Source organism: Halteromyces radiatus, assembly GCF_025201355.1.
Source record: "Halteromyces radiatus strain CBS 162.75 chromosome Unknown BX664scaffold_3, whole genome shotgun sequence".
In the NCBI taxonomy this organism is placed as follows: Eukaryota; Fungi; Mucoromycota; class Mucoromycetes; order Mucorales; family Cunninghamellaceae; genus Halteromyces; species Halteromyces radiatus.
Window position 1 is genome coordinate 2,913,569 of NW_026251689.1, and position 26,108 is coordinate 2,939,676.

General features: G+C 29.6%; 9 protein-coding genes and 3 non-coding genes across 12 annotated transcripts; 4 read left to right on the forward strand and 8 right to left on the reverse strand.

The window, feature by feature from the left end:
* Positions 1-40: 40 nt before the first annotated feature.
* On the reverse strand, positions 41-880 carry BX664DRAFT_330091 (uncharacterized protein). Its single transcript, XM_051544919.1, has 6 exons — positions 774-880; positions 686-718; positions 528-593; positions 438-458; positions 256-376; positions 41-200 (listed from the first exon to the last, which is right to left on the reverse strand). The coding sequence occupies exons 1-6, from the start codon at positions 840-842 to the stop codon at positions 121-123; spliced, it is 390 nt and encodes a 129-aa protein (XP_051402055.1). The 5' UTR covers positions 843-880; the 3' UTR covers positions 41-120.
* On the reverse strand, positions 554-2,045 carry BX664DRAFT_110890 (NUDIX family hydrolase). Its single transcript, XM_051539704.1, has 6 exons — positions 1,677-2,045; positions 1,393-1,585; positions 1,215-1,307; positions 774-1,143; positions 686-718; positions 554-593 (listed from the first exon to the last, which is right to left on the reverse strand). The coding sequence occupies exons 1-4, from the start codon at positions 2,016-2,018 to the stop codon at positions 932-934; spliced, it is 840 nt and encodes a 279-aa protein (XP_051402056.1). The 5' UTR covers positions 2,019-2,045; the 3' UTR covers positions 554-593; positions 686-718; positions 774-931.
* Positions 2,046-2,120: 75 nt separating this feature from the next.
* BX664DRAFT_330097 (peroxisomal biogenesis factor 11-domain-containing protein) lies at positions 2,121-3,168 on the reverse strand. Its single transcript, XM_051544920.1, has 2 exons — positions 2,406-3,168; positions 2,121-2,326 (listed from the first exon to the last, which is right to left on the reverse strand). Exons 1-2 carry the CDS (start codon positions 3,076-3,078, stop codon positions 2,217-2,219), a joined length of 783 nt encoding a protein of 260 aa, XP_051402057.1. The 5' UTR covers positions 3,079-3,168; the 3' UTR covers positions 2,121-2,216.
* Positions 3,169-3,172: 4 nt separating this feature from the next.
* On the reverse strand, positions 3,173-6,001 carry BX664DRAFT_330099 (uncharacterized protein). Its single transcript, XM_051544921.1, has 13 exons — positions 5,700-6,001; positions 5,516-5,625; positions 5,359-5,452; positions 5,200-5,306; positions 4,840-5,116; positions 4,612-4,750; positions 4,478-4,559; positions 4,323-4,398; positions 3,978-4,237; positions 3,733-3,916; positions 3,613-3,674; positions 3,367-3,535; positions 3,173-3,314 (listed from the first exon to the last, which is right to left on the reverse strand). Exons 1-13 carry the CDS (start codon positions 5,964-5,966, stop codon positions 3,306-3,308), a joined length of 1,836 nt encoding a protein of 611 aa, XP_051402058.1. The 5' UTR covers positions 5,967-6,001; the 3' UTR covers positions 3,173-3,305.
* Positions 6,002-6,957: 956 nt separating this feature from the next.
* On the forward strand, positions 6,958-7,029 carry BX664DRAFT_t54. Its single transcript has one exon. It is a non-coding gene; the product is annotated as a tRNA-Pro (tRNA).
* A 131-nt stretch (positions 7,030-7,160) lies between these two features.
* BX664DRAFT_t57 lies at positions 7,161-7,219 on the reverse strand. The gene has a single exon. It is a non-coding gene; the product is annotated as a tRNA-Asn (tRNA).
* A 2,035-nt stretch (positions 7,220-9,254) lies between these two features.
* Positions 9,255-10,169, reverse strand: BX664DRAFT_385012 (uncharacterized protein; the record flags this gene model as incomplete). The annotated part of the gene is made up of 6 exons (XM_051549216.1): positions 9,255-9,279; positions 9,302-9,386; positions 9,458-9,573; positions 9,657-9,702; positions 9,851-9,924; positions 10,136-10,169. 4 exons carry the CDS (start codon positions 10,167-10,169, stop codon positions 9,464-9,466), a joined length of 264 nt encoding a protein of 87 aa, XP_051402059.1. The 3' UTR covers positions 9,255-9,279; positions 9,302-9,386; positions 9,458-9,463.
* Positions 10,170-12,803: 2,634 nt separating this feature from the next.
* BX664DRAFT_385013 (uncharacterized protein) lies at positions 12,804-14,533 on the forward strand (the record flags this gene model as incomplete). The annotated part of the gene is made up of 9 exons (XM_051549217.1): positions 12,804-12,819; positions 13,165-13,210; positions 13,266-13,332; positions 13,421-13,497; positions 13,675-13,834; positions 13,930-14,041; positions 14,113-14,177; positions 14,245-14,445; positions 14,495-14,533. 9 exons carry the CDS (start codon positions 12,804-12,806, stop codon positions 14,531-14,533), a joined length of 783 nt encoding a protein of 260 aa, XP_051402060.1.
* A 1,555-nt stretch (positions 14,534-16,088) lies between these two features.
* Positions 16,089-17,331, forward strand: BX664DRAFT_111023 (uncharacterized protein). Its single transcript, XM_051539705.1, has 4 exons — positions 16,089-16,106; positions 16,179-16,839; positions 16,914-17,129; positions 17,210-17,331. The coding sequence occupies exons 2-3, from the start codon at positions 16,310-16,312 to the stop codon at positions 17,122-17,124; spliced, it is 741 nt and encodes a 246-aa protein (XP_051402061.1). The 5' UTR covers positions 16,089-16,106; positions 16,179-16,309; the 3' UTR covers positions 17,125-17,129; positions 17,210-17,331.
* A 2,872-nt stretch (positions 17,332-20,203) lies between these two features.
* Positions 20,204-20,275, forward strand: BX664DRAFT_t55. Its single transcript has one exon. It is a non-coding gene; the product is annotated as a tRNA-Asp (tRNA).
* A 1,339-nt stretch (positions 20,276-21,614) lies between these two features.
* Positions 21,615-23,309, reverse strand: BX664DRAFT_358041 (eukaryotic porin/Tom40). The gene is made up of 7 exons (XM_051548001.1): positions 23,208-23,309; positions 23,103-23,115; positions 22,890-22,993; positions 22,657-22,816; positions 22,454-22,575; positions 22,300-22,383; positions 21,615-22,184 (listed from the first exon to the last, which is right to left on the reverse strand). Exons 2-7 carry the CDS (start codon positions 23,113-23,115, stop codon positions 21,816-21,818), a joined length of 852 nt encoding a protein of 283 aa, XP_051402062.1. The 5' UTR covers positions 23,208-23,309; the 3' UTR covers positions 21,615-21,815.
* A 681-nt stretch (positions 23,310-23,990) lies between these two features.
* Positions 23,991-25,665, reverse strand: BX664DRAFT_261693 (protein phosphatase 2A regulatory B subunit; the record flags this gene model as incomplete). The annotated part of the gene is made up of 6 exons (XM_051540688.1): positions 23,991-24,096; positions 24,162-24,623; positions 24,687-24,877; positions 24,958-25,164; positions 25,239-25,435; positions 25,518-25,665. The coding sequence occupies 6 exons, from the start codon at positions 25,663-25,665 to the stop codon at positions 23,991-23,993; spliced, it is 1,311 nt and encodes a 436-aa protein (XP_051402063.1).
* Between the last annotated feature and the right edge of the window lie 443 nt (positions 25,666-26,108).

The window sequence follows — 26,108 nt, forward strand, 5'->3', positions numbered from 1 at the left end:
AAAAAAATGGTAAAAAAAAAAAAAATGCACACAACTGAAATCCACCATTTTCAAGTCCGAATGTATTTTATTTCTGTTAATTGGGGAATGAAATGCTACATCATGGTAACTATATAAAATCTAATCCTGTTCAATGGGTTCTTTTGGAGTTTCATCGCGAGTTCGAGATGTCACAAGTTCTAATTTATCATCATATCCATCTATTATAATATAATATATATAGTTAGATCATATATTTATAAATTTGTTACTTACGTTTCTTGAAATCATTCAAAGTTTCTTCAGGATCTGATAAAGTTTGGATATGATACATTTCATAAAAACCTCTAAAAGTCAAATTGTTTTCCTTATCTACATCAAATGATTCCGCAATTTCCTACAAAAAAAAAAATCAATCAATCAATATCATCCCTTCATAACGCATAACTATTACTTACTTCAAGAGAAGATTTGTCAAACTAATAATGTTGGAATTTAGAAGGATGACACGTGGAATAATCATACGTACTTTAACAGTAAATACTTACAGGTCGTCCATTAGTGGCTTCAGCAAACGCTTGTAATTCTTTTGTATTCCAAAGATTATCCTTATCCTATCACCATTATAAAAACAAGATTATATATATATATATAAAGAGAGAATAGTTTAGTCTACTATGATCTCGTCATGGAGATAATATCTTACCTCATCAAAATGGTCAAATATATCTTTTAGAATCTAAAAAAAAGGAGAGATGAATCAACTATATTGATCATATTATAATAGTTCTTACCTCTTCAACTCTTGGAAGAAAGTTGTCAGAATCATCAAGTAAAAGAGAAAAGTGATCAATGTCTGACATTATAAAAATAAAAAAAAAAAGTGATAAAGAGAAAAAAGAAGTAAGTTTGTTCGGTCATTCAAAATCTTTCTTTTTTTATTATTATTATTTCAAATCAAATTCAATTTCTTCAATTCAGCATATAAAGTTAAACTACATAATAATTTGGCATCTGGAGATGATTTCCATGCATCCTTGAATGAGACTAATCTAAGTGTAATATTTTCACCTTCTTGTCGTAATCCAGTCAATTTCCCTTCCAAAGCATCAATATCCTGTTGTTTCATCTTTTTATAACAAAGGAAGAGTCTTAAAAATTCATCTATATGTTAAAAATAAATAATAAAAATCATCATTTTCTTTTCTTTTTTTTTTTTTTTTTTGTATCTTTACCAGATCCTCCAGCTGAAGGATATACCCCTTTCCATTGATCACCATATGCTTTTTCCGTCAAATCGATCAATTCAGATTCATGAATAGTCAGTCCTAGTTGATAAATTAAAAAAAAATGGATCAAGAATGAACCATCTATCATTCATTCATCTTTCTTTTTTTTTTTTTTTTTAATTACCAGTTTCTTCATAAATTTCCTTGGAAGCTGCACCTGCAAAATCCCCACTTGCATCCAACATACCAGCAGGAAGTTCAGGAAAATTATAACTTGGAACTGGTATTCTTGGTTGAAGAGTGAGAATAATCTTGTCGTCTTGAGTCTTGTCGTCTTCTGATTGTAGTAATAACATCATTGACACCGCTCCACCTCGCTATATATATAGAGAGAGAGAGTATAAATATTAGGAATAAACCATGAATAATATGGATGTTATTCTTTTTTTCAATAAAGAGTAATTTTACCATAAACACGATACCTGGAGCATTCTGTCCAGTAGCTTTCAACTTGACATTAACCTTGAATTTGACAAATCCAATCTTGCCCGATCCAAATATATCTACGTTTTGAATGTCAATCTCAGTCACGTCCATTTCTTCATGATGATCAATTTGTTCCTTGTCAAAAGTACGCACCCAATCTTGAAATGGTTGAAACGTCATCACTTTATCCAAAGTATCTTGCGAAACAACTTGACTGATTACAGGAATTGTTTGTTTGCCAATGGTAATATGATGATGCATTCTGTATTGAAAAATAGAAAAAGAAAATTGTGATATAAAATGGCCAAGAAATCTTTGACGCATAAATACGGAAAAAGAAAAAAAAAAAAAAGAAAAAGAAATGCTTCGTTTTTTTTTTTTTTTATCCCCGAAAAAAGTACCATTGTACCTGATTGTACCACAAAATAAAAATAGATAAATAAATAGTTTATTATTTGATAAAAGTTAGGGTATGAAAATATAAAAGAATGAGATGATGAAAAATATATGGAGGGGAATTATCTAAGTTGATTTTATCTTGTACCAAAGTTTATAACCTGATAAAGAACCACTAAAGAATCCTGACCAAGCTTGTACAACAGGAGAGAAAGAAGGTTCCCATATATCACAAGCTAAAATAATAATAATGAGTGATCATCCTTTTTTAATATATATATATTTTTAATAATAATAATAATAATCAAAACTTACCACAAAAGATACCATCCATTAATAATTTTGTACAAGAGATTTTAGTCAAAAAGATTTTTTGTTGATCCTCTTCTTTTTGTTGTTGTAACAATTTCTGTAATGTCATGATATTTGATCTAAAATCAATCCAAATTCCAATAAACCAACAATAAATAGAGATCTTTTCTGCCTTTTTGCCTAGAGAAGGACCAAAAACACCCATCTTGTAAAAACAAAATAAATCATCAGCCACTTCATTTCCAAGCGTAATCCATAATGTACACCATTTTGCTAAGAGAGATAAAAAAGATCGATTGGATGATGATAATAAAAGTTGATGCATTTCTTGAATTGTACCGAGCCAGTGACCGACCCGTAAAATTTTACGAGTTTGTGAAAAATGACTGACCATAGTTGTCCATCGTTTTTTATCTACGAGTTGATAATGTAATAAGATCTTGAATGTATATTGAATGATCTTGATCGACTTGTCACGTCCTTCTAAATCAGAAATATATTTTTCAAGTATTGATAATAGTGATGGTTGTTTTTTCTTCTTGTCAATCTTTTGTTTTTTTTCGTCTTTTGGTGTAAGCATGGCATTATATGTATCAAATCCTTTTGTTGGTGAACAAGATCGTGGAGGTGAAGCCATGGGTGAAGGTAATTGAAAAACATTGACATTCGTTGACATTAGTAAGAAAAAGTAATAATAATAATAATAATACAATAAATTATCTATAAACAATAGAGAGAAAAGAGAAAAAAGAAGGAAAAAAAAAATAAAAGGAGACAATTTTTTTTTATTATTATTATTTTGATAAAAAGCGTAATTGAAATATTCTACAAGAAGGGAGGGAGATGATTGTTCCGCGGAAGAAAGATAAATCTATTTTTGGTGATCAGCGGCGTGTGATCCTATCAATCCATCTGTAAAAATAAAAATTAGCCAATGAATAATTCACATTTTTATTTTTATTACCTTGACAGCTGAATATATTCTTCTAATCATCCAATAAGCACTAAAGAATCCAATAGAACCAGTGGATAATCCAGTCAATACACATCCCAATAATAATTGAATCAGATAAATCATTCCACCATAAAATCCATTCATATTTGTTTTTGTCATATAATATATCAATCCATATCTTATTAAATAAAAAAAAAAAAAGATTTTGTTTAATTTTATATTTGAATATTTAAAAAAAAAAAAAAAAAAACTTACATAAACATATACATAGATGAAGAACCACCAATCATAAAAGACATCCACCACCAATGATAATCCTATATAATAAAATATAAATATAAATAAAAATCATTCTCATTCATTTGATTCATTTACCTCATTACAAAGTTGGAAAAATATCAATATCACTGATACTTGAGCTGTTGTTAATGACATCACCATACATGTCAATACAAAATGAGGAATTGCAAAATAGAATTCACCATTGCATCTTGATTTTAATAATTCATTCAGATCTACAAATACAATAGCAAAAGGTATCACTCCTCCTAAAAGAAGACTATAAAACATATAAATTTAATAATTCAATCATTATTATTATTATTATTATTATCACTTACCTCATACTATATTGTTGATACCATCTTTTCTTTGGAATTAATCTTGGCATTTGAGATGTTCGTACAGGATGTTCAATTCTATCACATTTTTCACCAAAGTAAGCTCCAATCAGTGTAAGAGGCATCACCACTAGAATCCATAATAATATCAATGTCACCCAACCACGAAAAGAAATAGCCAAAGATGATTCTGCTGACCAAGCAAAGAAACTTTCAATAAATAGACAAATAAATATAAATCCAGGTAACATAAGAGATGTCTATTTATTCATTCAAAATGAAAATGATATTAGTTTTTCTTTTTCTTTTTTTTTTTTTATAAAATATATAAAAATATAATTTTACCAAGATAGCATTAAACATCCATGATTTTCCACGAAAAGCTTTATGTACCCTAGAACTCCAATAACCAGCAATAGAACTAAAAAATAAAAAAAAAGAAGATGAGTATTCTGTAAAAAGAAAAAAAGGATGATATATATATATATATATATATATACCTTGAAAAAATATAGAATTGAATGAATAAAGATATCAAAGATCCAGGTTTTGCAGGATATGTCCATCCTTTGTAAATTGATCCTATTACATATAGAAGTGAGTCATTCATTCTATTTATTCCCTTTGAACTTACCAATAATAATGGAAATAACAATAAAGACTTGAAGACCAGTTCCAATCATTGGTGCCAGTAATCCACCATAAATAGGACGACGAAAAACATCACGATGTACTAATCTCCATCCAACCACATCTTCAAAATCATCATGTATCTAAAATTAAAAAATGGAGAGTTTTAATATCATCTTTTTTTTTTTTTTTTTTTTTTTTTTTTTTTTTTTTAGTAAAAACTTTGACTTACTTCATCATGTGATACCACTTCTTTTTTGAGAGTTTTCATCATAATCACACCAATTACCAAAGATAATAATAATATCATGATAGCCATATTTATAGTAGCAATAAAATGAGTGTCAACATCAGGAGGAATTAAAAACATATCCCAAGGATTTGGTTGAGGCATTGATTGTATTTGTTTCCATTTGACAGTATATGTAAAAGTAACACTACTACGTCGTTCAGTTACTTGTTGCATAGTATGATCAATCGTTTTACGTTGACAGTCATCCGCTTTCATCCTAATCATCATCATCATCATCAATTGATTGTTTTTATTATTATTATTATTATTATTATTATTATTATTATTAATATGACTTACGATTCAGGATAAACTTCAAATCCAATAATATCTATTTTATTGTTATCTTTGTTTATACCGTAAAGAATATTGAAAGTGACATGATTGTTGATATATACATTCCCATCCTATAATAATAATTTTAGTAATAGAAGATAAATTTAAATTCATATTACTTACAATGATTTGTCCAAGAGGAAAGCCAACACGATAAACACGCGTACTGATTTCATTGGTATAAGAGGCTGTAGCACTTGGGATATCATCTAACCACCTGTCAAAAAAAAAAAAAAAAAAAGAACAATTAGTATCTTTATATATTATATTATATTATTACCATTCTACTTGATAATCATTTTGAATCAATTCTTTAGCTTTCATTGCATCAGCTACTGTCCAACTTTGAGTACAAAGAGTTGAACATTCACTATTTTCTAATGCAATAATCTATTTAAAAAAAAAAAAAAGAAAGAGGTTAGATGATAATAAAAAAAGGTGTTATTATACTTTTTTTTCTTTACCTTGTAATCACTTTTTACAGGACGATCGCCAGATATATCTTGATCCAAAGTTAACCAAGTTCTTTCTAAACTTCTTTCTTGCCATTTTTCTTGTGTATAAGGTGGACAGATGAAAGGTAACGAAGAATATGGGAAAGTAAGTTGTTTTTGATGTGAAAAGATCTTTGTATAAAAAAGAGGAATAGTTTCTCCTTTTTGAAAAGATCTAGCTTGAACTATACATGATAATAATAATAATATAAAAAGAAAGGATAATCGGGTCTCCATGAGAACCAGATATAAATGAATCTATAAAAAAAAAAAAAGAATAAAAAAATTGAAAAAGGAAAGAAAAGGTTCTTTTTTTATTTTTATATATAAAGCGGTAAGTGAATATGAAAAATTTAACAAAAACATAATAAGAAGAATAAATCATTAATTTCTTTTTTTTTTTTTTACATTCTTTTTTTCTTTATTCTTTATTAAAAAAAAAAAGACATTTATTATTATTATTATCTTTGAAAAGGTTAAACATAAGTTTATATAAATATATTTTGGATTTTTATCATCAAGTAACTGCTAACTTTATTTGGTAAGTTTGGTCGTTTTCTTGTTTCAATTACCTCGCTCTTTTTTTCTTTCCTTCTTTTTTCTTTTTTCACTTTTGATACTAATGAAGTATATTTTATATTATCATAGATTTATTTATAGTACCAACAACGTTATCCTTAGGTACCTTTTATTATTTTCATTATCAAACATTTTACTCAATTCTCTTCCTTTTTTTTCATTCTCTTCTCGTTTAACACTTGTTGGCTATCCATACAGTAGGTTGACAGGACGATACAATACATTAGATAGAGTGCGATAGTAGGATACCGATGACGGATTAACATGCCAACAAAGCTTACAGTACATTAGTTACATTGATTCTTTTATTTTATTGTACATTGTAGTTATCAAAATGTTTGACTTTATTTATTATTTTTTTATTTGTTATGTAGTTTTTATACCTTTTTTTTTTATTATATCATGAATAAAACAAAAATGAATCATGATATCATCACTCGTATTCATTAGAACTCATTTTATAATATGGCGTTTTCACTTTTTTTCTAGCTACTTGACATATTTTTCCATATGTTGTCACTCTGGTACCTGGAAGACCCGGCATTAATCTATCCAATCACAACATACAACGGCTCTTTTTCCACCAATCATATTGCTCCATTTTAATATTGGCTATATATTGGATTTACAACTTTAACCTCCGTCCTGGGGCTTCATGGTGTAGTGGTATCATTCACGCTTTGGGTGCGTGAGGTCACGAGTTCGATCCTCGTTGAAGCCCCCACTTCTTTTTTTATTTCATTCTTCCTCGGGTAAATTTTTACGCGGTTGTTGATCCGCTTTTATAGTGAAAAGGATATTTCAATTATCACAATCGTTCGTCTTCCAGTAATCGACTACAAAAAAAGCAAACGCTCAAGGGTACCTTTCGGTTAACAGCCGAACGCGCTAACCAATTACGCCACTAGAGCTTCTTTACGTACACGTAAAGTGATATTTGTTTAGTAATATAGTTAGTATTGGCAATTCCGGCGATATGATTGGCCAATTCTGTACGGCGTAGGGTTTAACCGACGATCATTCGGATTCCCAATTCTTGTCTTCCTACCTCCATCGTGCAGTTCAATTCTCCTTTTTCCTTTTTTTTTTTTTTTTTTATTTTTTTTTTTTTATTTTACTTCCAACATATTACGATAATTCTAGTTATTTTATACATTATTTAGTTTTATTTTTGGATAGTTTAAGTTTGATATATATATCTCATCTTATTTTATATTATGAACTCTTTTTATTATTCATTTATCGGACATCTCTTTATTCTGAATAGATAGAAATAGTCAAAACTTTTTATTACTTGGATTAAGTCTTTGAAAAGGCTGCATAAGGTATTCAAATGGACGACTAGGAAATTTTGTTAGTTGCAATCTCTCATTTACGTGAACGCGCGCTTAGGAACGAAGGTATAGTTACGACATGGACGGATTTTAGGTAAGCATTTGAGGAATTATTAGATCAATATCAATGTATTTACCGATGGGATACAGTATACTTATTCTTCTTACCTTTTATTTAAAAAAAACAATTAGTTTGATGTACCGTATGTACTTCTTGTTGGTATATCTGATTCATTTCGATGGTTGTTATGTAGTAAACATATCAACATAGTTTGTCAATTTAAGTTCTTTTGCTCAGAGGAATATCTCTATTGGTTAGACAAGGAAGCAGGATGATTTTCAATTCCCATTTGGTTCGTGTCAAGATGATTCTTTTTTTTTTTTTTGGATAGTTAGCATTAGTCATTTAGTTTAACTTGTATAAAATACCCTTGTTACACTCTTACATTGATAAATTCGTATTCATACTTCATTATTTTCTTTTAATCATCGTACAACAGGTTATTATTATTGTAGTAATATGAATAAATATTTATAAATAGCTACCATCCAATCATTTGATCATACTATCACTTTATTGCTTTGTCATTACTGATCATACTTCTTGTTATCATCCACAGTACAGGTGTGTATTCAATCATACTATTATTACCGTCAACTCATCGATTCAATCAAAGATGTTGAACATAATGTTGATTGTTTTTATTAGATCAGTTTATTATGAATTTTTTTCATCATCAAGATCTTCATGATAGGACCATCATCATCTTTAACGTCAATATATATATATATATCGTCGTGTCACAGCACATACGATCGTAAAATAAGTCAACCAAAAAAAAAAAAAAAAAAAAAAAAAAAAAAAAAAAACAAGAGATGGACAATTATATTGAAAACAAAAGTTTATTTGAACGTGTATAAAAGCATCATCTGAATAAAATACGTTATATCTATTCCACTATTTTCTAAACTAAAGGCAATAGTTCATTTAGCGTTACCCAGGAGCCACCACGAGGAGGTAGAACTATATTGACTCCCAATATTTTTTTTTTTTTTTACTAACCTTTTATATTCCTTGCCAACCATACAACTTGATATCACCAAGCATAGAGAATTACTATAGAAAAAAAAAAAAGAGTGATCTTTAGTAATAACTACTATATATTGTATTCATTGTATAATATTCTTTATATATTACCTTCCACCCGTCGAATAGATATTATGATTCACAGACTACTTGAATCCATTTGATATCTTGATTGGACTTACAGTTGAGAGCTGGCTTAAGCTGAACTCAACTTTGATATTAATGATTTGCAGTTAAAGCTGGTTTGATCAAGACCTAACCTCAAGAGAAGATCATAACAGATCAAATTGGTTCAACATCAAATCAGTTCAAAAGTAAAGTCTAATAAAGATATCAAATGGATTCAAGTATCTATTAAACCATCGAGAACTAGAAAAGAAAGGAAATGAGAGGATGAGTAGATTGTTCATATATAAATATGCTTAAAAACAGATAGAGTATACTTACATAGTTCTTGCTTTCTTTGCTTGCTACAAAAAAAGAGTAAAAGAGTAACACACAAAAGCAGCCTACCATATCCATTACTTTTTTTTTTTTTTTGTCTTGCCCGTACTTGTTCCTTGTATATATGCCTTGTTTATCCCCATCAGCCAACCGTAGAATATTGACAAGACAAAGAGGTGCTACAATCAGAGCTTCATATGGTTTCGATTATACCTAGTATAAAAAGGAATGGTTATATTAAAAAAGGAAAGATTGATTTATGAGAATTTCATTGATACTATTACCTTTCTTTATGATCCACCATCATCCTTCATACATAGAGTATTCTTGTTTTGCCAGCAAAGTAAGAAGTCTTCTACTATGTCACCATTTTTGGAAAACTCTCTCTCAACCCGAGACGCTAATATTATAAAAACATCACAATGACTTTAGTAATTATTCATCCTTGTTGTCATAGTTATTATTTATACAATATAAACTTACGGCGATAGATTGTTGTTAGGAGCCACATAGAGTTCTCTTCTAACGTCTATATAATATAAATAACATTAGTTTAGTTTGGTAATGTAAGATAACTTTTCTTTTTTTACTCACCCATTCAAAGATGTAAAGAAATGAAGATAATATAAAGAAGTATAAGTATATAATGTACTTGTCTATATTCACTCATTACTTACCAAACAACATCTTCCAACAAGAGATGATGTGAATGAGGTGGTCACCAAAGGAGAAGATATAATAGAGGAATAACCTAAATAATTGGAAGAGTAATATGTGTGTTAGTAAACTTAGTTTAAGAGTTGGAAGAAAAAGAAAGAAAAAAGAAAAAAAAAAGTAAAAATTATCTGCTCATAAGATAATTTTTTATGCGTTTCAAACTCCACGTATCATTCTCTATCCTTTTTTTTTTTTTTTTATAATAATAGCAGTAATAGTGATATATACATATATCATATCTTTACAAGAGAAAAAAAGAGCATTGATACTTAATGTCATGATGAGAAAAGGACATTGATATTTTTTTATGCAGTAGGACATGTACAACACTAAATCGATCTACACATTCTAATATGTTAGGTTTGACTGGTTTAGAAATCCAAGAAAACTAACAAGGGATATTTTAAAATAATTCAGGGACAATAAAAAAGTAAACGGATGATGATGATGATGATGATATCAAGATAACTCTATATGATGATCATGAATCCTAAACTCTTTTCATCATATATTAAAAATATAAGCTATCGCATAATGCGGATTTTTAAAGAAATAGCCTGTTTTGGTTTAATCGCCTACTCGTATAATGCATATATGTAATACGAATGATAGTCTCGAAAAAGATAAATGTTACGATGAAGGAAAAGTAATAGATTAATGGATGCAAAAATGTAGTTTGTTTTTTCATATGAAAAAGTGAATAGAGGAAAGATGCGCTATGATTGGCTCTACCAATTTTGTAACCGTGATTTTTTTTTTTAAATCTATTTAAAGTTAGAGCTCTTTTTTTTTTCTTTTCTTTCCCTTTCCTTTGTCCTTCCGTTTTTTTTCTTATTTTATCTCTCTCGCTTACCTTTAGCTGAGGTGTTGGGCTAGTGTCCTTCACTCGGAACGCTCTTTTTTTTATTATTATTTATAGGTCTCTTTATGATGTTGTTGTTATATTTGATTTAGTTTATTATTTATTTATTTATTACACTTTGAATAAAAATCATCTTTATTTTATATTATTCCATCTGATTCTATTGTAGTTTTTTGTGTTGTTTGTTAGTCTTAGTAGTTTATTATGATTATTACTGTATGAACAAAAAAAAAAAAAAAAAAAAAGAAGGTACTTGTCAGCAAAGTACATATTATAAGAGAAATGATACTACAAGTAATATTCATCTTTACAACTAGTTATAAAATTATAATCATCATCATATTATTATTTATTATTATTTATTAATAGTTTCAATAAAAATTATCATCATCATCATTTATTTATTATTCATCATTCTACTTTTTTTTTAATTCATTCTAAAGGGTTTCCATAAATGGAATAATTTCGAGGTCCGGTCTCAATGTGGAATGTTGGATCAAAAAAAAAAAAAAAAGGTCTGGTCCCTCGAGATCAAAAAAAATTTGGAGATTGAAAAAAAGCTCTGACAAAAAAAAAAAAAGAAATTGGCGCGCTCCCTACCTTTTTTTTTTTTTTCCCTTTTGCTCTTTTTTTTTTTTTTTTTTACTTTTCTTTTCTTAACCAATGAACAATTGTAAGTTACCATTATACATTACTTTTACTAATCTATATTATAAAGTCACTCTTTACTTATTATACATTTACTATCTTTCCTTCTTCTTCTTCTTTAGTTTTCTCATACTATGAAATAAATTGTTTTTTTTAATACTCTTTCTGTGAAAATACAATAGGTTTTTCTATTGGACAAGGAATGGCAAGTCAGGAAAAAAGCATATATCTCTTAATTCAAATCTATATCATGGAAATTATTATAGTTTAATCTTTTAGTCAGTGTGTCTTATATTATCTTTTTTTTTATTTTACATTCTCATTTAAATAAAATCATATTTTTATCATTTTGTTTATTTATTATTATTATTCACTATTATCCTATCGTACAATCATATCAAGGTCACTTTATATTACTTATCTCTTGATCATTATTATTTGCAATATTCATCTATTCATCTTATCACAGTATTAAAAAAAAAAAAAACCAATTATCATCAAAAAGAAGAAACAAATTTTTGATTTATTGGATTATTAATGATAAGAAAGAATGATAAAAAATTGATGTTCATAGAAAATATATAAATAAAAAAAAAAGAGTATATTTATATAAAAAAGATAATCATTTGATAAAAAAAAAATGTCAAACGTATGAGTTTTCATTCATATCATTGTTTGGACATCAACTTGTTCAAATATTTCAACGGGAAGAGATCTTTAAAAAAAAGTTTGTCAAAAAGATTTGTCTTTGATCACTATCGATTGACGAAGCTTACGTAACAATAATTATGTAGTGAGTACCTGTTTCTATTTAGATAAAACAAAAAACGAAAATGTGATGATGATTTGTATGATAACCCAAAATTTGGAAATGAATTTGAAGATGATAGAAAAGAGAAACAATGAGGAAAAAAAAAAGCAAGTTTTGGGGTTGAGAACAATCAAATTATTGATTTAGCTATGGTCATTAAGAAGACTGCAATAAATAAGAAAAGAGTAACTACATCATCAATCATCCATTTCCCGCAATATAAAAAAAGGATCACCATAAATATTAATAAAAACAAATCTCTAATCATAACGCAGAAAAAGAAAGAATAATCACCCCTTCACATAAAAAAAAAAAAACGAGTAAATAAAATAAAATAAAAATAAAGACGAGAGAAAGTCAGAAAAAATTCTAGACACTAGAATATACGTAGAGAGTGATATGTGATGCTAAAGCTTCGTTGCACTATATTTTAGATGGGTGACCAAATTTTATTTTATTTTGTTTCATCCTTTTTTAGTTCGATACTTTTCTTTTCTATTGATTTGATGTGTAATCATAGGTGTATTGATTCATCATGAAGGTTGCCCTGGAATATTTTGACATGTATTTTCGCGCGGCATCGGATACTGAAATGCTACAACACACGGGTAAATTTTATTTACATGATCCTTTTTTTTTTTCTCTCCTTTTCTTCTATCATTATTATTTTAGATCTCATCATTCTTCCAACTATTAGTTATTATCTATTTATCCTTTTTAAGGTAGTTATTCCTCTTTACTTATATATCATTATGGCCTTTTCATTAGTATAAATGTCACAATCCATCCGTAAAACATATCTTAGTTTGCCACTTCTTTTTTGTTTTATTACTTTCACGATCTCCCAACGTTATATCTATGTTATTATTTCCAACTGATCAATATAAATCAATCTCTTCAGCAACCGCGGAACCTATCATTTGGAGTTCGAAACTTTGATTGATTACATAAAGCTGAAACCAAGGATGGTAGAATTGTTCTCAAGACATATCTGGGCAGGTACAGCATAAAGAAAAAAAAAACGTTAGGACTGACATTCTTCTTATTTTTATAGAATGATGACAAAAGGAGAAAAGTGGATTGGAAAGTTTGTCAACAATATGTTACAAAAAGATGAACGCGTAAGTCTTTCACTATATAATCATGTAAAGTATGGTAAAAGATTGATTTTTTTTCTTTTTGTGTGTCTGTATATACTCTAGGTACAAGGAATGGTGTCCTATCATTAGCAGTCTGTTGGAAAGTGTTGAAATATTAAAAGTCCAGAACAGGTTTTGCCCTTCCAGGTGATGGAAATTGCGGATTCAGTTACTACAACCAAATTCAAAGAACCCATAACCCGAAAGGAATGTTGTCATCGCTTGTTGTATCACCTTGATGACGATCAACTTGGTAAAAATAAAGAAAAAAAAAAAGAAAAAAGAAAATAGTAGTATTAAAAGCTCTGACTGTTAACTTCTTAGAACCCGTTCGACCAACCTTGCTGTGCAAGCTGTTATCGCTGCCTTGATTCCTGTACATCGTCAACAACGACAACTTTCAAACGACAATGATACGGACGATGACTATGCTGATGACTTGAACAACGTTGAAGGATCAGATGTTGCTGTAGTAATTACCAAGGTAATATCAATATTTAATGGTAAACTATACATAGCGGATACTGATGCACCGAATACATTCTTGCAAATTATTTAATAGATGCGGGAAAACTGTAGTCATGGTACGCCGATCAGCCTTGTTCTAAGGACGTTTACGTGAAGCATGCGCTAACCATCAAGTCTCTTATATTAAGCCAATCATCGACGTCAGAACTCGTTGGAATAGTACGTACGTAATGCTGCAGATTGCCCTCAGTATGAAAAAAAAAACTTTCTCATCTCTCTCCAATTATGCTAAAGTCGACACAGCTCATTTATTGCCTGAAGAATGGACAATTATTGAAGAATTATGTACCTTGTTTCGAGTAAGTCTAGAAAATGATGTTATAAGAAATAGTGCCACAATATTAACAAAATTCCATTCACTTGTAGTCATTTCAAGAGATCACCACCGTACTCTGTGCCTCCTCGTATCCGACTTTAAATACAGTTATACCATTCTACAATCATTTGTTGGACGTTCTGGAAGAATTTCAAACCAATGATAGGGACATCAACATTGCGATTGGATCCTGTGTTGCCAAACTAAAAGAACATTATCATCTATCGTGCGTGATTACTTTGCAGTACAAGGTAAATGTCTTTTTTTTTTTTTTTTTTTTTTACGATGATACACTAACAGACTTATCTTTTCCTTCAAAACAACAAGTGCCCCATCTGAACGAACTTTTAGTCAATCGCGGAATATGATGCCCTGGAATAGAACTGTTGGATATGGAAATGTTGCTGACCAATGAATTTTTTTCAATCCTTTTTCAAACAATTGAATTTCTACCTTGTGTTTGAAAGATGTCAAACAATGGTTTTTTTTTATTTATATATTTTTTTTTATTATTTTATTATAAATAGTCATCATATTTTAGTTTTCTTTTTTTTGGAATCGTCAATTTTATATATATTTTTTTTATTCAATAAAAGGTTTTTTTAAAACTAAATCACATTGGCCACTCTTAAGGAATAAATCATCCTAAGTTTTATCTTTATTTTATTATTATCAAGCAAACATCAAGTATTTTTACTCAAGTTATCTATTTGATCAACATCATTTGTGATCAAATTATCAAGAAATCTATTACCTTTTTTGGATTACAATTATTTTTTTTTTTTGTTCTTTTTATAAAAAAGAACTGGTGCTCACTATACGAACAATCATCATCAATATCATCATCTTGATATTATCATCTATATTTTTTTTATTCAATCATCCACCCGATAACAAATAAAACCCTAACAGAACAAAAGGCGTTGCATACTTATGAAGAGGTGGTTTGGTGTGGATCCTTACTCAGTGGCCGATACTGGAGTGAATATGCCTTTCAAAGATCAATAGTTATTATTATGAATGAACCGCCCATCTCTACTCCCACTCCAATCGATATTCGTATAGCTGATGATAATGTTCGAGGACGAACAACAGTTTCAAAGGGGGGTGATGTCGCCGATGAACTGGATGATAAAGTGAATGATAAAAAGGTAAAAAGAAAGGGACGTTTTACTCCAATAATAAATAAAAAAAAGACGTATCGTTCTATAAGATTAGGATAGCATAGATATGTTAATACAGATAGTTTAATATATGTTAAAATTTATAAAATAAAGAACAACTTTACAGCATTAAACCAAGGAAACAAATATATCAAATAAATGAGACAAAATATCAAATAAAAAAAATATTTATTTAATAAAAGAACAAAATTTAACTACTAGTACTTGAAATGATTGGGATGATTGCTGGTGATGACTATGATCGACCGTATGGATGCTAATAAAAGTAAGCGGAATGAAAAACTGAAGTGATCATGGGTAAGTCTAACAGCCTTATTTATATATTTAGCTTTTTTTTTTTTTTTTTTTTTTTTTTTACATACATATATATATATATATATATATATATATTATAGCTGTCAATTTTCTTCAAGGTGCCGAAGATGATGATGATGATGATGATGACAGTGATGATAATTGATGTCGATCTTTTGGATATTGTATCTCTTTTATATTTACAGTTTCTTCAATAAAATTTTTATCTTATTCATCTGACGGTGATGACAAATTGACGTTTTGATTTGATGATTTGACGTTGGACAGAAATTACCGGAGTGTGGAATTGCCTGGTGGCTCATTAAAGGAATCTCTTCTAATTTTCTTTTTCTTTCCCTCTTTTTTCCTTTTCATCATCTTTTCTTTCTTATCTCTCTCTCTTTTTTTTTTTTTTCTTTGGTTTCTACTGCAATGTAGGTATAATAGAAAATAAAATTAAAAAAAGGAAACCCTCATTGATTGTTTCCATTTTATTTTGTAGTTAGGAATAGTCCGAATTTCTTTGGTTTGGAAGAAAAAAAAACATACAATTCCTGGTGTACAAGTATGGTCTAATCAAAATCATAGGACAAGATCGGATGATGGTTCAACTGGTGAAAGGTCTAGGAAACGACAAATGGTAGCTGGTCCTCCAAATGTTCAACAAACTAATCAACAAGCAAATCAAGTGAATACTGATAATGTCATTTTGGTGGATGCTGGACAGTCAACTAAAAAAAAAGAAGCGGGCGTCTCCACGGAAAATCGAAGTCATCTTTTGGGTCATGGTCTGGCGAAACAATTGAAAGATCTTTTTGGTTCACCTAATGTCAATGAAATGATTCCGGATAGAAACATCGCTGGTGGCGCATGGAAAAAGTTCCCCTTCTTCCTTGATGGTATCAAGCTCGTTAATGTTGGCGAAGCTATGCTCTCTTCCAGGTGCAATATACCTTTTGACATTTTTGGAGGCAACTGGAACGACATTATTGCAAGAAAAGGACGCGCAATGGATTGGATGGATTTCTTACTTTTTGTGGTGCCAACGCTCATTCTTTCTCATATACTGGATAAAAAGGCTCAAGAGGTTACGCACGATATGTTGTTGGCCTGTCATCTATGTTTGCGGTGGGAAGTTCGACCTTGTGATCTATCCTTCATTAGACGGTAATATAAAAGGGAACTATCTGAAATTGCTTTAATGCATGGTATTAATATAATCATTACTTTTTGTGTTGTAGATCGATGTCCGGCTTCCAGAAATTGTTAATTACAGCTACAAGAGAAAAAACGATCAGCAGAAGGGTGTGGCGTATCACTATTCATTACCTGGGACATATCGCCTATATTATTGAACGTGTTGGTCCAATGAATGTGTACTCATGCAGATCTATGGGGAGGACAATTGGTGCTTATAAAAAAAAATCTGTCATTGGCGTACACTGGAGCTAGTCTTCGTAAGTATTAAGCGGAATTGTTTTTTCTTTATGTGTATAACTTACATACGTTTACTTTATCTTCGGATACCACACAATAGAAATCGCTCTTGAAGATGTATCGTCTTTGAACCACCAGAACAATCTCAAGTTTCTTGCAGCTCCTCGATCTAATGCATCAACGGTATTATTGGGAAAAGCGAAGACCTTGTTGCCACCTCCTCTCACTATCAGCATTAGGAAGACTCTCGGTGACGAACACTCAATTGGACCATTCATTACTACGCCTGCCATCATGAAAACGACCACCAGTTGACACGGGGGGTGTTATTATCAATTTTTACCGAACGATGCAAGTAGGCGACAAAAATTTTTTTAGTGCGTTTTATTTGGACTCGAAACGTAATAGAAACATCCGTGTGGTCGACAATGCCATTGTTCATGATGAATCTGGAAGACAGTAAGTAAAAAAAAAAAAAAAAAAAAAAAAAATAGTACACACAGCTTTTTTTTTTATTATTATTGCCCTGACTTACCATTTTGTTTATTGGTTTGTTTTAGCTTCTACGCCAAGGTTCTCTTCTTTTGCAGTGTTACAATGGCTGGTGTACAACGGGATCTGGTGGCCGTCCAAGCTTTGAATGGTGTTGTTCATGGGGACAATACAAAAGCAAGGATATTCTCCTATTGGGTCTGGGAGCGAGGTGTTTTCCCTGGATTAATTCTTATGGATGCAACGCAAGTTGTAGGTGTGTTTGGTCTGTTGAATGACGTGAAGAACAAGCGCATCAAATATCTCATCACTCCAATGGACTTGATATGGGAAATTCCAATGCTCTCTGATGATATCCACCAACTTCAAGGTACCACAGCTGGTAACTCCGCCTGATGACTCATTTTTTTTTACCTCTCTCTTTTTTTCTCTTTTTTTTCTTTTCTTCTGTTGGTGAAAAACCTTTTTCACCTTTTTAATCAATTTTTTTTATTTATTTCCTTCTTGTCCTTTTTCCCTATCTCACACCTTTTCCCTCTCTCACACTTTTTCCCACTCTCACACCTTTTTCCTGTTACACGTTTCCTTATTGATGATTATAATTTTTTTATAAATAGTGTAGACTTTTAGTTTTTTTTTTTTTAGTCGTCAATCTTTAAAATAAAAAAAGAAAAATATTATTTTATCAAATATAAATCACTTTGGCCACTCTATTGGAAATAATCATCCATTGGTTTTAATTATATTAACAATCATCACACTTATTATTATTATTTTTTTTTATTTATATACCAATTCATCAAGACATTTGGTATCTTTTATTTATTTTCTTTTATCTGATCATCATTTACTGTTATTACAAACATCCATCCATTTCCTTATTTGGATCATTTTATTTTTTTCAAAATACGTTTTGTTACTTTTTTATAAAAGTAACTGGTGCTCACAAATACAAACCATCCTAAATATTATTATATTAATAATAATATCCATCTATCAAGTTAATCAATCATCCATCCATTTACGAAAAAATACTTAACACTTCCTATATTCAAGATATTTTTTTTTGTCAAATTATTATTATATTTTTTATTATCAATAAAAGGTTTTTTTAAAACCATAGTTGTATTGGCCACTCTTAAGAAATCAATCATCTTAGGTTTTAATTTATTATTATTTTATTATAATCAAGCAATCATCAAGTCTTTTTTTTTATATTCAAATAATCAAGACATCTATGTCTATATTTGGAACATATATTTAAATTTACCTTATACTGTTTTGTTCTTTTTTTTATAAAAGATCTGGTGCTCACTACAATTAATCATCAACGATATTATTATTATTATAATAGTATCATCCATCCATCTTACAAAATATAATCCATTCGAGATTACAAAAAAAAAAAAAAAAATCATAACACTCCTTCATTCTGTTGTTTGTTTGGATTTTTTTTTTTCAAACAATAGAACTTTTTACTTGTGTTTGACAATTCCTTTTTTTATTTTTATATTTATTTTTTGCATTGTCATTTTATATCAATCAATAAAAGGTTTTTTTTTTTTTTTTTTACCAAAATCATATTGACCACTCTTAAGGAACAAATCATCCTAAATTTTATTTTTATTTTGTTATTATCAAGCAATCATCAAGCTTTTATTTTCAATTGCTTTTAATTTTATTGATCATCATCAATTGTGATCAAATAATCAAGACATCTATTTCCTTTTTTGTATTACATTTATTTTTTTTTTTTTTTATTTTACTTTCTGTTCTTTTTTTTTTTTTTTTTTTTTTTTTATTTTACTTTCTGTTCTTTTTTTTTTTTTAATAAAAGAACTGGTGCTCACTACTTATCCATCATTTTATAAAACAGTCATCGACTCAGGAAACAAGAAAAATCTTAACAGGATTATATAGCTGGTAGCTCCGCATGATGAGTCATATTTTTTTTTTTTTACCTTTCTTTTTTTTTTTCTTCTCTTTTTTTCTATTTCACTTTTTCATCCTTTTTCCTTTTCATCATCATCATTTTTTTTTTTACATTTTTTTTTTATTAATAAACAAAACACTTGTATTATATACCCACTTCTTTCTGTCCTTCCATTTACATTTGTTTTCACTTCATTTTAATATTACTTTCTAGTGCGTGGCATCCATTCATGAGGAAATACATGTACTCTAGTATTGTATATAGTATATACAGTCTAGTATGTAATGTAGAATGTTGTATTGTATATTGTGTTATAGTAGTGTAGAATAGTATAATAGTACAGTATGTACAATATTATAGTACGTAGTTATGTTGTTTATCCTTCTTTTTTTTTTTTTTTTTTTTTTTTAAAACCAATAAAATTGATATTGATAGGTACATAAAAAGTAGACGGAATGAACGCCATGTTATAGTACACGGCAAGTTAGTTAAATACGGCAATGAACCATCCAATCATATTGCTCACAGGTTTATTCAAATCTCATTCCTCCCTTCTTGAATAATAGTTTGATCACAATACATATTTTAAGCCCTGAAATGAACAAACTTTGAACAAATCAAATTCAATTTCCGACGATTAGCTTTTTGTACTTCTTACTTTCAACAAGATCTCAGATAGTATAGTGGTAAGTATCCCCGCCTGTCACGCGGGAGACCGGGGTTCAATTCCCCGTCTGAGAGATTCTTTTTTGCTATTTTACACTTCGTTTGGAATGGGCCAATCATCATCGAGTATTCTGCTCGTAAACGGTGTAGGTGATGATCTTTTTTTAGCCAATAAAATGTGAGTATTTGAGTCGATGTACGATAAATTGGGTTATTGGTCAAATATTGTGAGGGTATTGTTTGTAATGATGATCACTCTAATGTATATGATAATCAATATATTTTTTTTGATAGTAGTAAGAATCAAATAATAGAACAAAATGAAAATATTTTTATTATAAAAAAAAAGGTGAGTCAGAAAAGAAAAATAGAAGGGTGTTAAGTAATCAGACATGATGATGATCAAATAAAAATAAAAATAATTTGATAATTATTAAATATATAAAATAAAACTAAAGAATGATTATCTCCTTAAGAGCTGCAAAGATGATTAGATCTAGTAATCAGCGTATTTCGTACCTATAACATATTCGTAAAATAAAAATATAAAAAAGGAATGCATTCAAACATAAAAAAAAAAATACATGTTGATGGAATCAATTCTGTTGACATGTAACAAAGTAGTTGTAATAAAACTTTATTGGATAAAATATATACACCCAAACGACTATACTAATGAATATGATAAAATTATATAAAAAAAAAAAAAATCGGTAGAAAGAGAGAAAAAAAAAAAAAAAAAAAAAGAAGAAAGTGAAAGAAAATAAAGAAAAAAAAAAAAGAAAGAGGACTTTGAAAATAATTCTAATGGAAAGAAATGTCAGTATGTTTACCATAATGTCGTGAATCACACGTCATATTAAAAGAAATCATACTGTATACGATGATAAAAATCTTTATTACCTTCAAACAAATATATAAAACCTTTTTTTTTTTTTATTTTTAAAAAAAGACTAAGATATGTTCTGTAGTAATTCGATGATCCTTCGGCTGCTTGTTTTTCTTTTCTTTTTTTTTTTTTCTTTCTTTCTTATATATATATATATATATAGATGAATGAAATGTTTATTAGAATAGGCTAGATTGATTTCAAGCAGGTTGATTTTTATTCAAAAAGAAAAGAACAGCTTTTTTTTCGTATTCATTAGTATCCATCAATGACCACTATATCAACTGTTAATAACCATCACCACTAAAAAACATCTATCATCGATCATATCCATTAATTCTAATAAAATCATCTTATCTATCTCCACTATTTTTTTTTTTTTAAATATATGGTAACAAATCATCATCGTCCCACTACATTAATAATACGTGTTAGGATCTTTTTTCTTACTTTTGAACACAGATGCTATGATTGGCTGAAAGGGGATACCCGTGGGAGATCAAATGTCAATCAAAAACACACGATAACATTCAACATAATCGTTTATTTGGTTTTTTTTTTAAGTACAATTTATTTAACAATGGGGTTTCACATAAAAAAAGGAATTACAAAAAAAAAGTAATAGACTAACCAAGGACGTATTGATCTAACACTATAAAATTTCCACAAAAAACAAAAAGAATACCTCTTTTTTTTTTTTATACTATATACTAAAAAGAAACTAATCTAGTTTTCCAAAGTGAAGGAGACACCAACCTTGTGAGCATTTTCATTGAGACGAGTAGTATCAATGGCAGCACCGAGGTTAACCTTGACACCAGGGCGAAGGGATTGAGTATAGGCAACACCGAGAACACCAGAGTTAGAGATCTTACCCTTAACAAAGGCAGAGCTATCCAACTTGAGCTTGGCACCAACTTCAAGAGCAACAGCATTGGTACCCTTGGAATCCCAGGCAGCCTTACCAGAAGCTTCGAGATCAGAGGTGACACGATGGTAGTAAGAGGCAGCAAAGGTGTTCAAGTTGTTGGTGGCATGGAGAGCAACAGAGTATTCAGCAGTGTTGAAACCAGCAGCAGCATTGTAACGACTGATCTATTTTTTTTTTTTTTTAAAAAAAAAGAGAGAGATGGTTAGTCATTTAGTTATATCCAGGATCTCAGTTTTTTTTTTTTTTTTTTTTAAATTCATTGTCTTTCATCCGTATTACCTTTCCATCGAGAACATTGTAAGCAACTTCACCACCAACGAGGAAACCTTGTTGGCCAACAACGGAGTTGACGCTGAAGTTGGTCTATTTTCCCCAAGAAAAAAAAAATATAAGAGTGAGTGGTTACACAATTCATAACGGATCACAAAAATACCTTGAAGACATCAAGAGTGGCAACAGTGTGGACGTTAGGCTTCTTGTAGATAGCATTGACGGAAGCACGCTTATCATTGGCAGAAGGAAGAAGAGAAGTAACCAATTCAAGCTTGAGACCCTCTTTTTATATACAATAAAAAAAAATAGAGAAGGTTACTCATTTACTCATTATATTCTTTGTTATATTATATAACAACTTACTAGCCAAGTTGTTTTCGAGTTCAATCTTGCCATTAAGGTGGTTGGAGGTAGTCCAGGCTTCAGTGAAGGAAATACCATTGACCTTATCAGCATACTTGGTTTCAAGATCACCAACGATGATACCAGTCTTGTTGTCACGTTGACCGTTAACCTTGAAAGTCTATAGAATAATAATAATAAAAAAAGGTGAATATCCTTATTATTATATATATATATATATATATATAACTTACCACACCGTTAGGAGCAGTGGTCTTGACTTCGAGCTTCACACCACCAATAGGGTAATCCTTGGACAAAAGGTCCTTGGCGGATTTGCCAATATCATTGAAAGCAACTAAAAGAAAGAAAGAAAGAAAGAAAAAAAAAGAGAGTTAAAGACCAACGCGTTTCCCCATCCAGTTTCTTTTTTCATGATATTTTTATTTTTATTTTTATTTTCTTACCTGGGACAGACATCTTTATATTATAAAACAGAAGAGAAGAACAAAAAAAAAAAAAAGAGAAAGATGAATATATATTACGATAAGAAGAAGATTGAAAAAACTTACATTAATAAGAGAATGTGTTTTTTTGTGTTTAAAGAAAAAAAAGTGGTTGGGGAAAAGAGAAAAAAAAAGAATGGGAATGGAAAAAAAAAACAAGAAGTAACAAAAAAAAATTTCGATTATTGGATTCGGAACCTGAAATCCTAAGAGCCTCACAGCCAATCCGAAATGACAGGGGCTCCCCTTCGACTTCATAGTGCAAACAGTCCAGCTCTTGAAGGGGAGGAAACAAGGGTAAATTCTATAAAGATATATCTAAACCATTCATCATGCACGTGATCACATCATTGGTGTAATACATTCCATCATCTCTGTTCTTCATATGATTACATCTATCTATTTATCTATACTTCTATGATGTATGTGTGTTTTTTTATTTTATTTCATATTATTATTATTATTATTAAAAAACAACAACAACAACAACAAGAAGAATGTGTATTGGGTATACAGGGTAAATCAAATATAACTAACTATAAACAAAAAAAAAAAAAAATAAAAAAGAAAGATATATATATATATATATAAAAGGTGCGTATGATCTAATGATTTGGTAATGGTTTCTTGATCTAAACAAATCAATAAGAAAAATAAAAAAGTACTATTAGTATCATTATCATTCATACTTTTCTTTTTATATTTACCTGTTTATTATTGTCAGAGTTGATGGCCATCTGTTCCAATTTCTTCCATAATAATTCTTGTCGATCTTCAGCCTTTGTTTTTCTAAGATAAATTAATAATAAACAGTGAGATCACACTTTTTTATCTAAACATGATTTCAACTTACAATCGTCGATCCTCATTGTATTTATCCGCACATTTGCCAAATAGATCATAATTCATTTCCATATATAACTTTAATGCATTATAGATCAATCCATGTATAGTTCTATATATATATGTGTAAAGAAATAGATCAGTAACCCATCTTTTTTAATATACCGTTGATAATACCTATTCCAATGAGATTTCGAGTTTTCATAGAGTACAGGATACATGATGGGTAAAATAATATCGATATGTTCGTTCATCAAGGTGAGAAAATATTCATTATTCCAAAATAATAATGTTCGTTCGGCCACCTGGAAATGGCTACTACCAACACAGAAAGCCAATCGACGGAAGAGAGGGTCCACAAACTCGCCAAATGTATGAGAATCAGTGAGATCTACGATTTCTTCTACTTCATTCAAAAACATCACTTCTTTTGCACTGTTCACCTTGGGCCAATATTTGAGTAATTGTAAAATCACATCCTTGGTATATGATCCATCCTTTTCCAAAAATTGTACAACGCAATATACTAATTGAGGATAATATGACCCAAGAGAGGATGGTTTGTGTAACGGGATCAACACTTTGAATAAAAAGGTGATATGTTCTTGTTTCAAAGGTAACGCGAATCCATTGATAATACTATCCAAATATATATATAAAGAGAATGAGTATATACTTCTATACAATTATTTATATATTTACCTTCCAAGAATTTCCAATAATTCTGCTACCCCATTAAACTGTTCCGTTTCATAGATGAATTGATAAAAGATATTATTGATGGATTTCCGAATAAAAGCGCGTAATCCTAGGAATTTGCCATAAATACGATGTAAAGTTGTCTTGAGAAAATCTCGTTCTCGTGGATCTTCACTATCAAACAATTCTAATAGCTTTTTTTTTTTTTAAAAAAAATGATACATTAATTCCATTTTATATTTTATATTTTTTTTTTATCTTTTTTATATCCTACCTGAAGGACAAAACGTTCATCAATATAATTCTTTGCAATAGAAACATTGAAATCAGGAGATTCCACAAATCGAAGAAAGAATTCATATACCAATTGTAAATGTGGCCATGCAGATTCAAATACAGGTTCATCTTCATCTTCTTCATAACCTTCAGCAACGGTTGGATTCAATGGTGGAGGAATTGTTCGGAACAAATTGACAGCAAACTACCCAAAAAAAAAGAGATTAGAAAATGATGCCTTTTTTTTTCTTTCTCTTTTTTTTTTCTTAGTTGATTTACCAATCTAATCACTTTAGGATAAATAGATTCTGTAATTACTCCACGATTTGTTGCTACATATTCCAAGATTTCTTGTAAAGCCTGACGTTTGATTTCTTTACCTTTGAGATTGGAATCCACATCACCAAAATCAAATAATACAGTGCATTGAGCCAATTTCCTGATAAATAATTCTTGTCTCTGAGATATCGGTACTTCTTTAAATCATATATTGAAACAAAAAACAAAAACGTAGAGTTATATATAAATATATATATATGTGAATCTTCATTTCCTTACCATTAAAGTGTGGATATTTTTCCAATTCTTGATAAGGTTGAACATCAATATGGAAACGAGAGGATTTCCTTCTTCGGGGAGATTTGCCAATAGGAATGATAGGATCTTTAGGTGTCATAGTAGCTTTGAGTTTGTTCATAGAAGGCATCATGGTAAGTCCAAAGTCATGACGAATGGTATTAGCTATTCCTGGATTCGCTTTGTGTGTTTTGGTCGGTATTACTGCTGAAGCTATAGTAGATGTTGCTGTTCTTGTTGATACAGATGGTGGTGGTGAAATAGGTTGAGAGACCTGAATACGAAGTGTTAGACTTCATTCACCCTTTCTTTTATTTCCTTACCATATTAGCTATAATATCTGTTTGCTTCTGTTCTTGTTGTTTTTGTTGTTCTTGTTTTTCCACTTGTTTCTTTCGCTTTTTAGACTTTCTTGATTTTAGTTTGGTAGTGTTATCTTCCAAGCGGGATGGGTCTGCTTCAGATTGAGTAGGATGAACAGGTTCGGAAGCATGATCTACGTATTTAGGTTTTATTTTTGGTTTGACGAAACGTATGCCTTGATCAGTTGAAGTATCTCCAGAAGAATTCTTC

Bases quoted from the DNA above. Each gene is read 5' to 3' on its own strand.
- BX664DRAFT_330091 (XM_051544919.1), bottom strand. From the start codon at position 842: ATGTCAGACATTGATCACTTTTCTCTTTTACTTGATGATTCTGACAAC. The intron at 719-773 runs GTAAGAACTATT...CCTTTTTTTTAG, and splicing joins TTCTTCCAAGAGTTGAAGAG to ATTCTAAAAGATATATTTGA. The intron at 459-527 runs GTAAGTATTTAC...CAACATTATTAG, and splicing joins AAGCCACTAATGGACGACCT to TTTGACAAATCTTCTCTTGA.
- BX664DRAFT_110890 (XM_051539704.1), bottom strand. From the start codon at position 2,018: ATGCGTCAAAGATTTCTTGGCCATTTTATATCACAATTTTCTTTTTCT. The intron at 1,586-1,676 runs GTAAAATTACTC...CTATATATATAG, and splicing joins CTCCAGGTATCGTGTTTATG to CGAGGTGGAGCGGTGTCAAT. The intron at 1,144-1,214 runs GTAAAGATACAA...TTTAACATATAG, and splicing joins TCCTTCAGCTGGAGGATCTG to ATGAATTTTTAAGACTCTTC.
- BX664DRAFT_330097 (XM_051544920.1), bottom strand. From the start codon at position 3,078: ATGTCAACGAATGTCAATGTTTTTCAATTACCTTCACCCATGGCTTCA. The intron at 2,327-2,405 runs GTAAGTTTTGAT...TTATTATTTTAG, and splicing joins AATGGATGGTATCTTTTGTG to CTTGTGATATATGGGAACCT.
- BX664DRAFT_330099 (XM_051544921.1), bottom strand. From the start codon at position 5,966: ATGGAGACCCGATTATCCTTTCTTTTTATATTATTATTATTATCATGT. The intron at 4,399-4,477 runs GTATATATATAT...TTTATTTTTTAG, and splicing joins CAATTCTATATTTTTTCAAG to TTCTATTGCTGGTTATTGGA. The intron at 3,917-3,977 runs GTAAGTGATAAT...TATGTTTTATAG, and splicing joins TATCAACAATATAGTATGAG to TCTTCTTTTAGGAGGAGTGA.
- BX664DRAFT_111023 (XM_051539705.1), top strand. From the start codon at position 16,310: ATGGTAGCTGGTCCTCCAAATGTTCAACAAACTAATCAACAAGCAAAT. The intron at 16,840-16,913 runs GTAATATAAAAG...TTTGTGTTGTAG, and splicing joins GATCTATCCTTCATTAGACG to ATCGATGTCCGGCTTCCAGA.
- BX664DRAFT_358041 (XM_051548001.1), bottom strand. The intron at 22,817-22,889 runs GTAAGTTATATA...ATTATTCTATAG, and splicing joins CCACTGCTCCTAACGGTGTG to ACTTTCAAGGTTAACGGTCA. The intron at 22,185-22,299 runs GTAATACGGATG...AAAAAAAAATAG, and splicing joins ACAATGTTCTCGATGGAAAG to ATCAGTCGTTACAATGCTGC.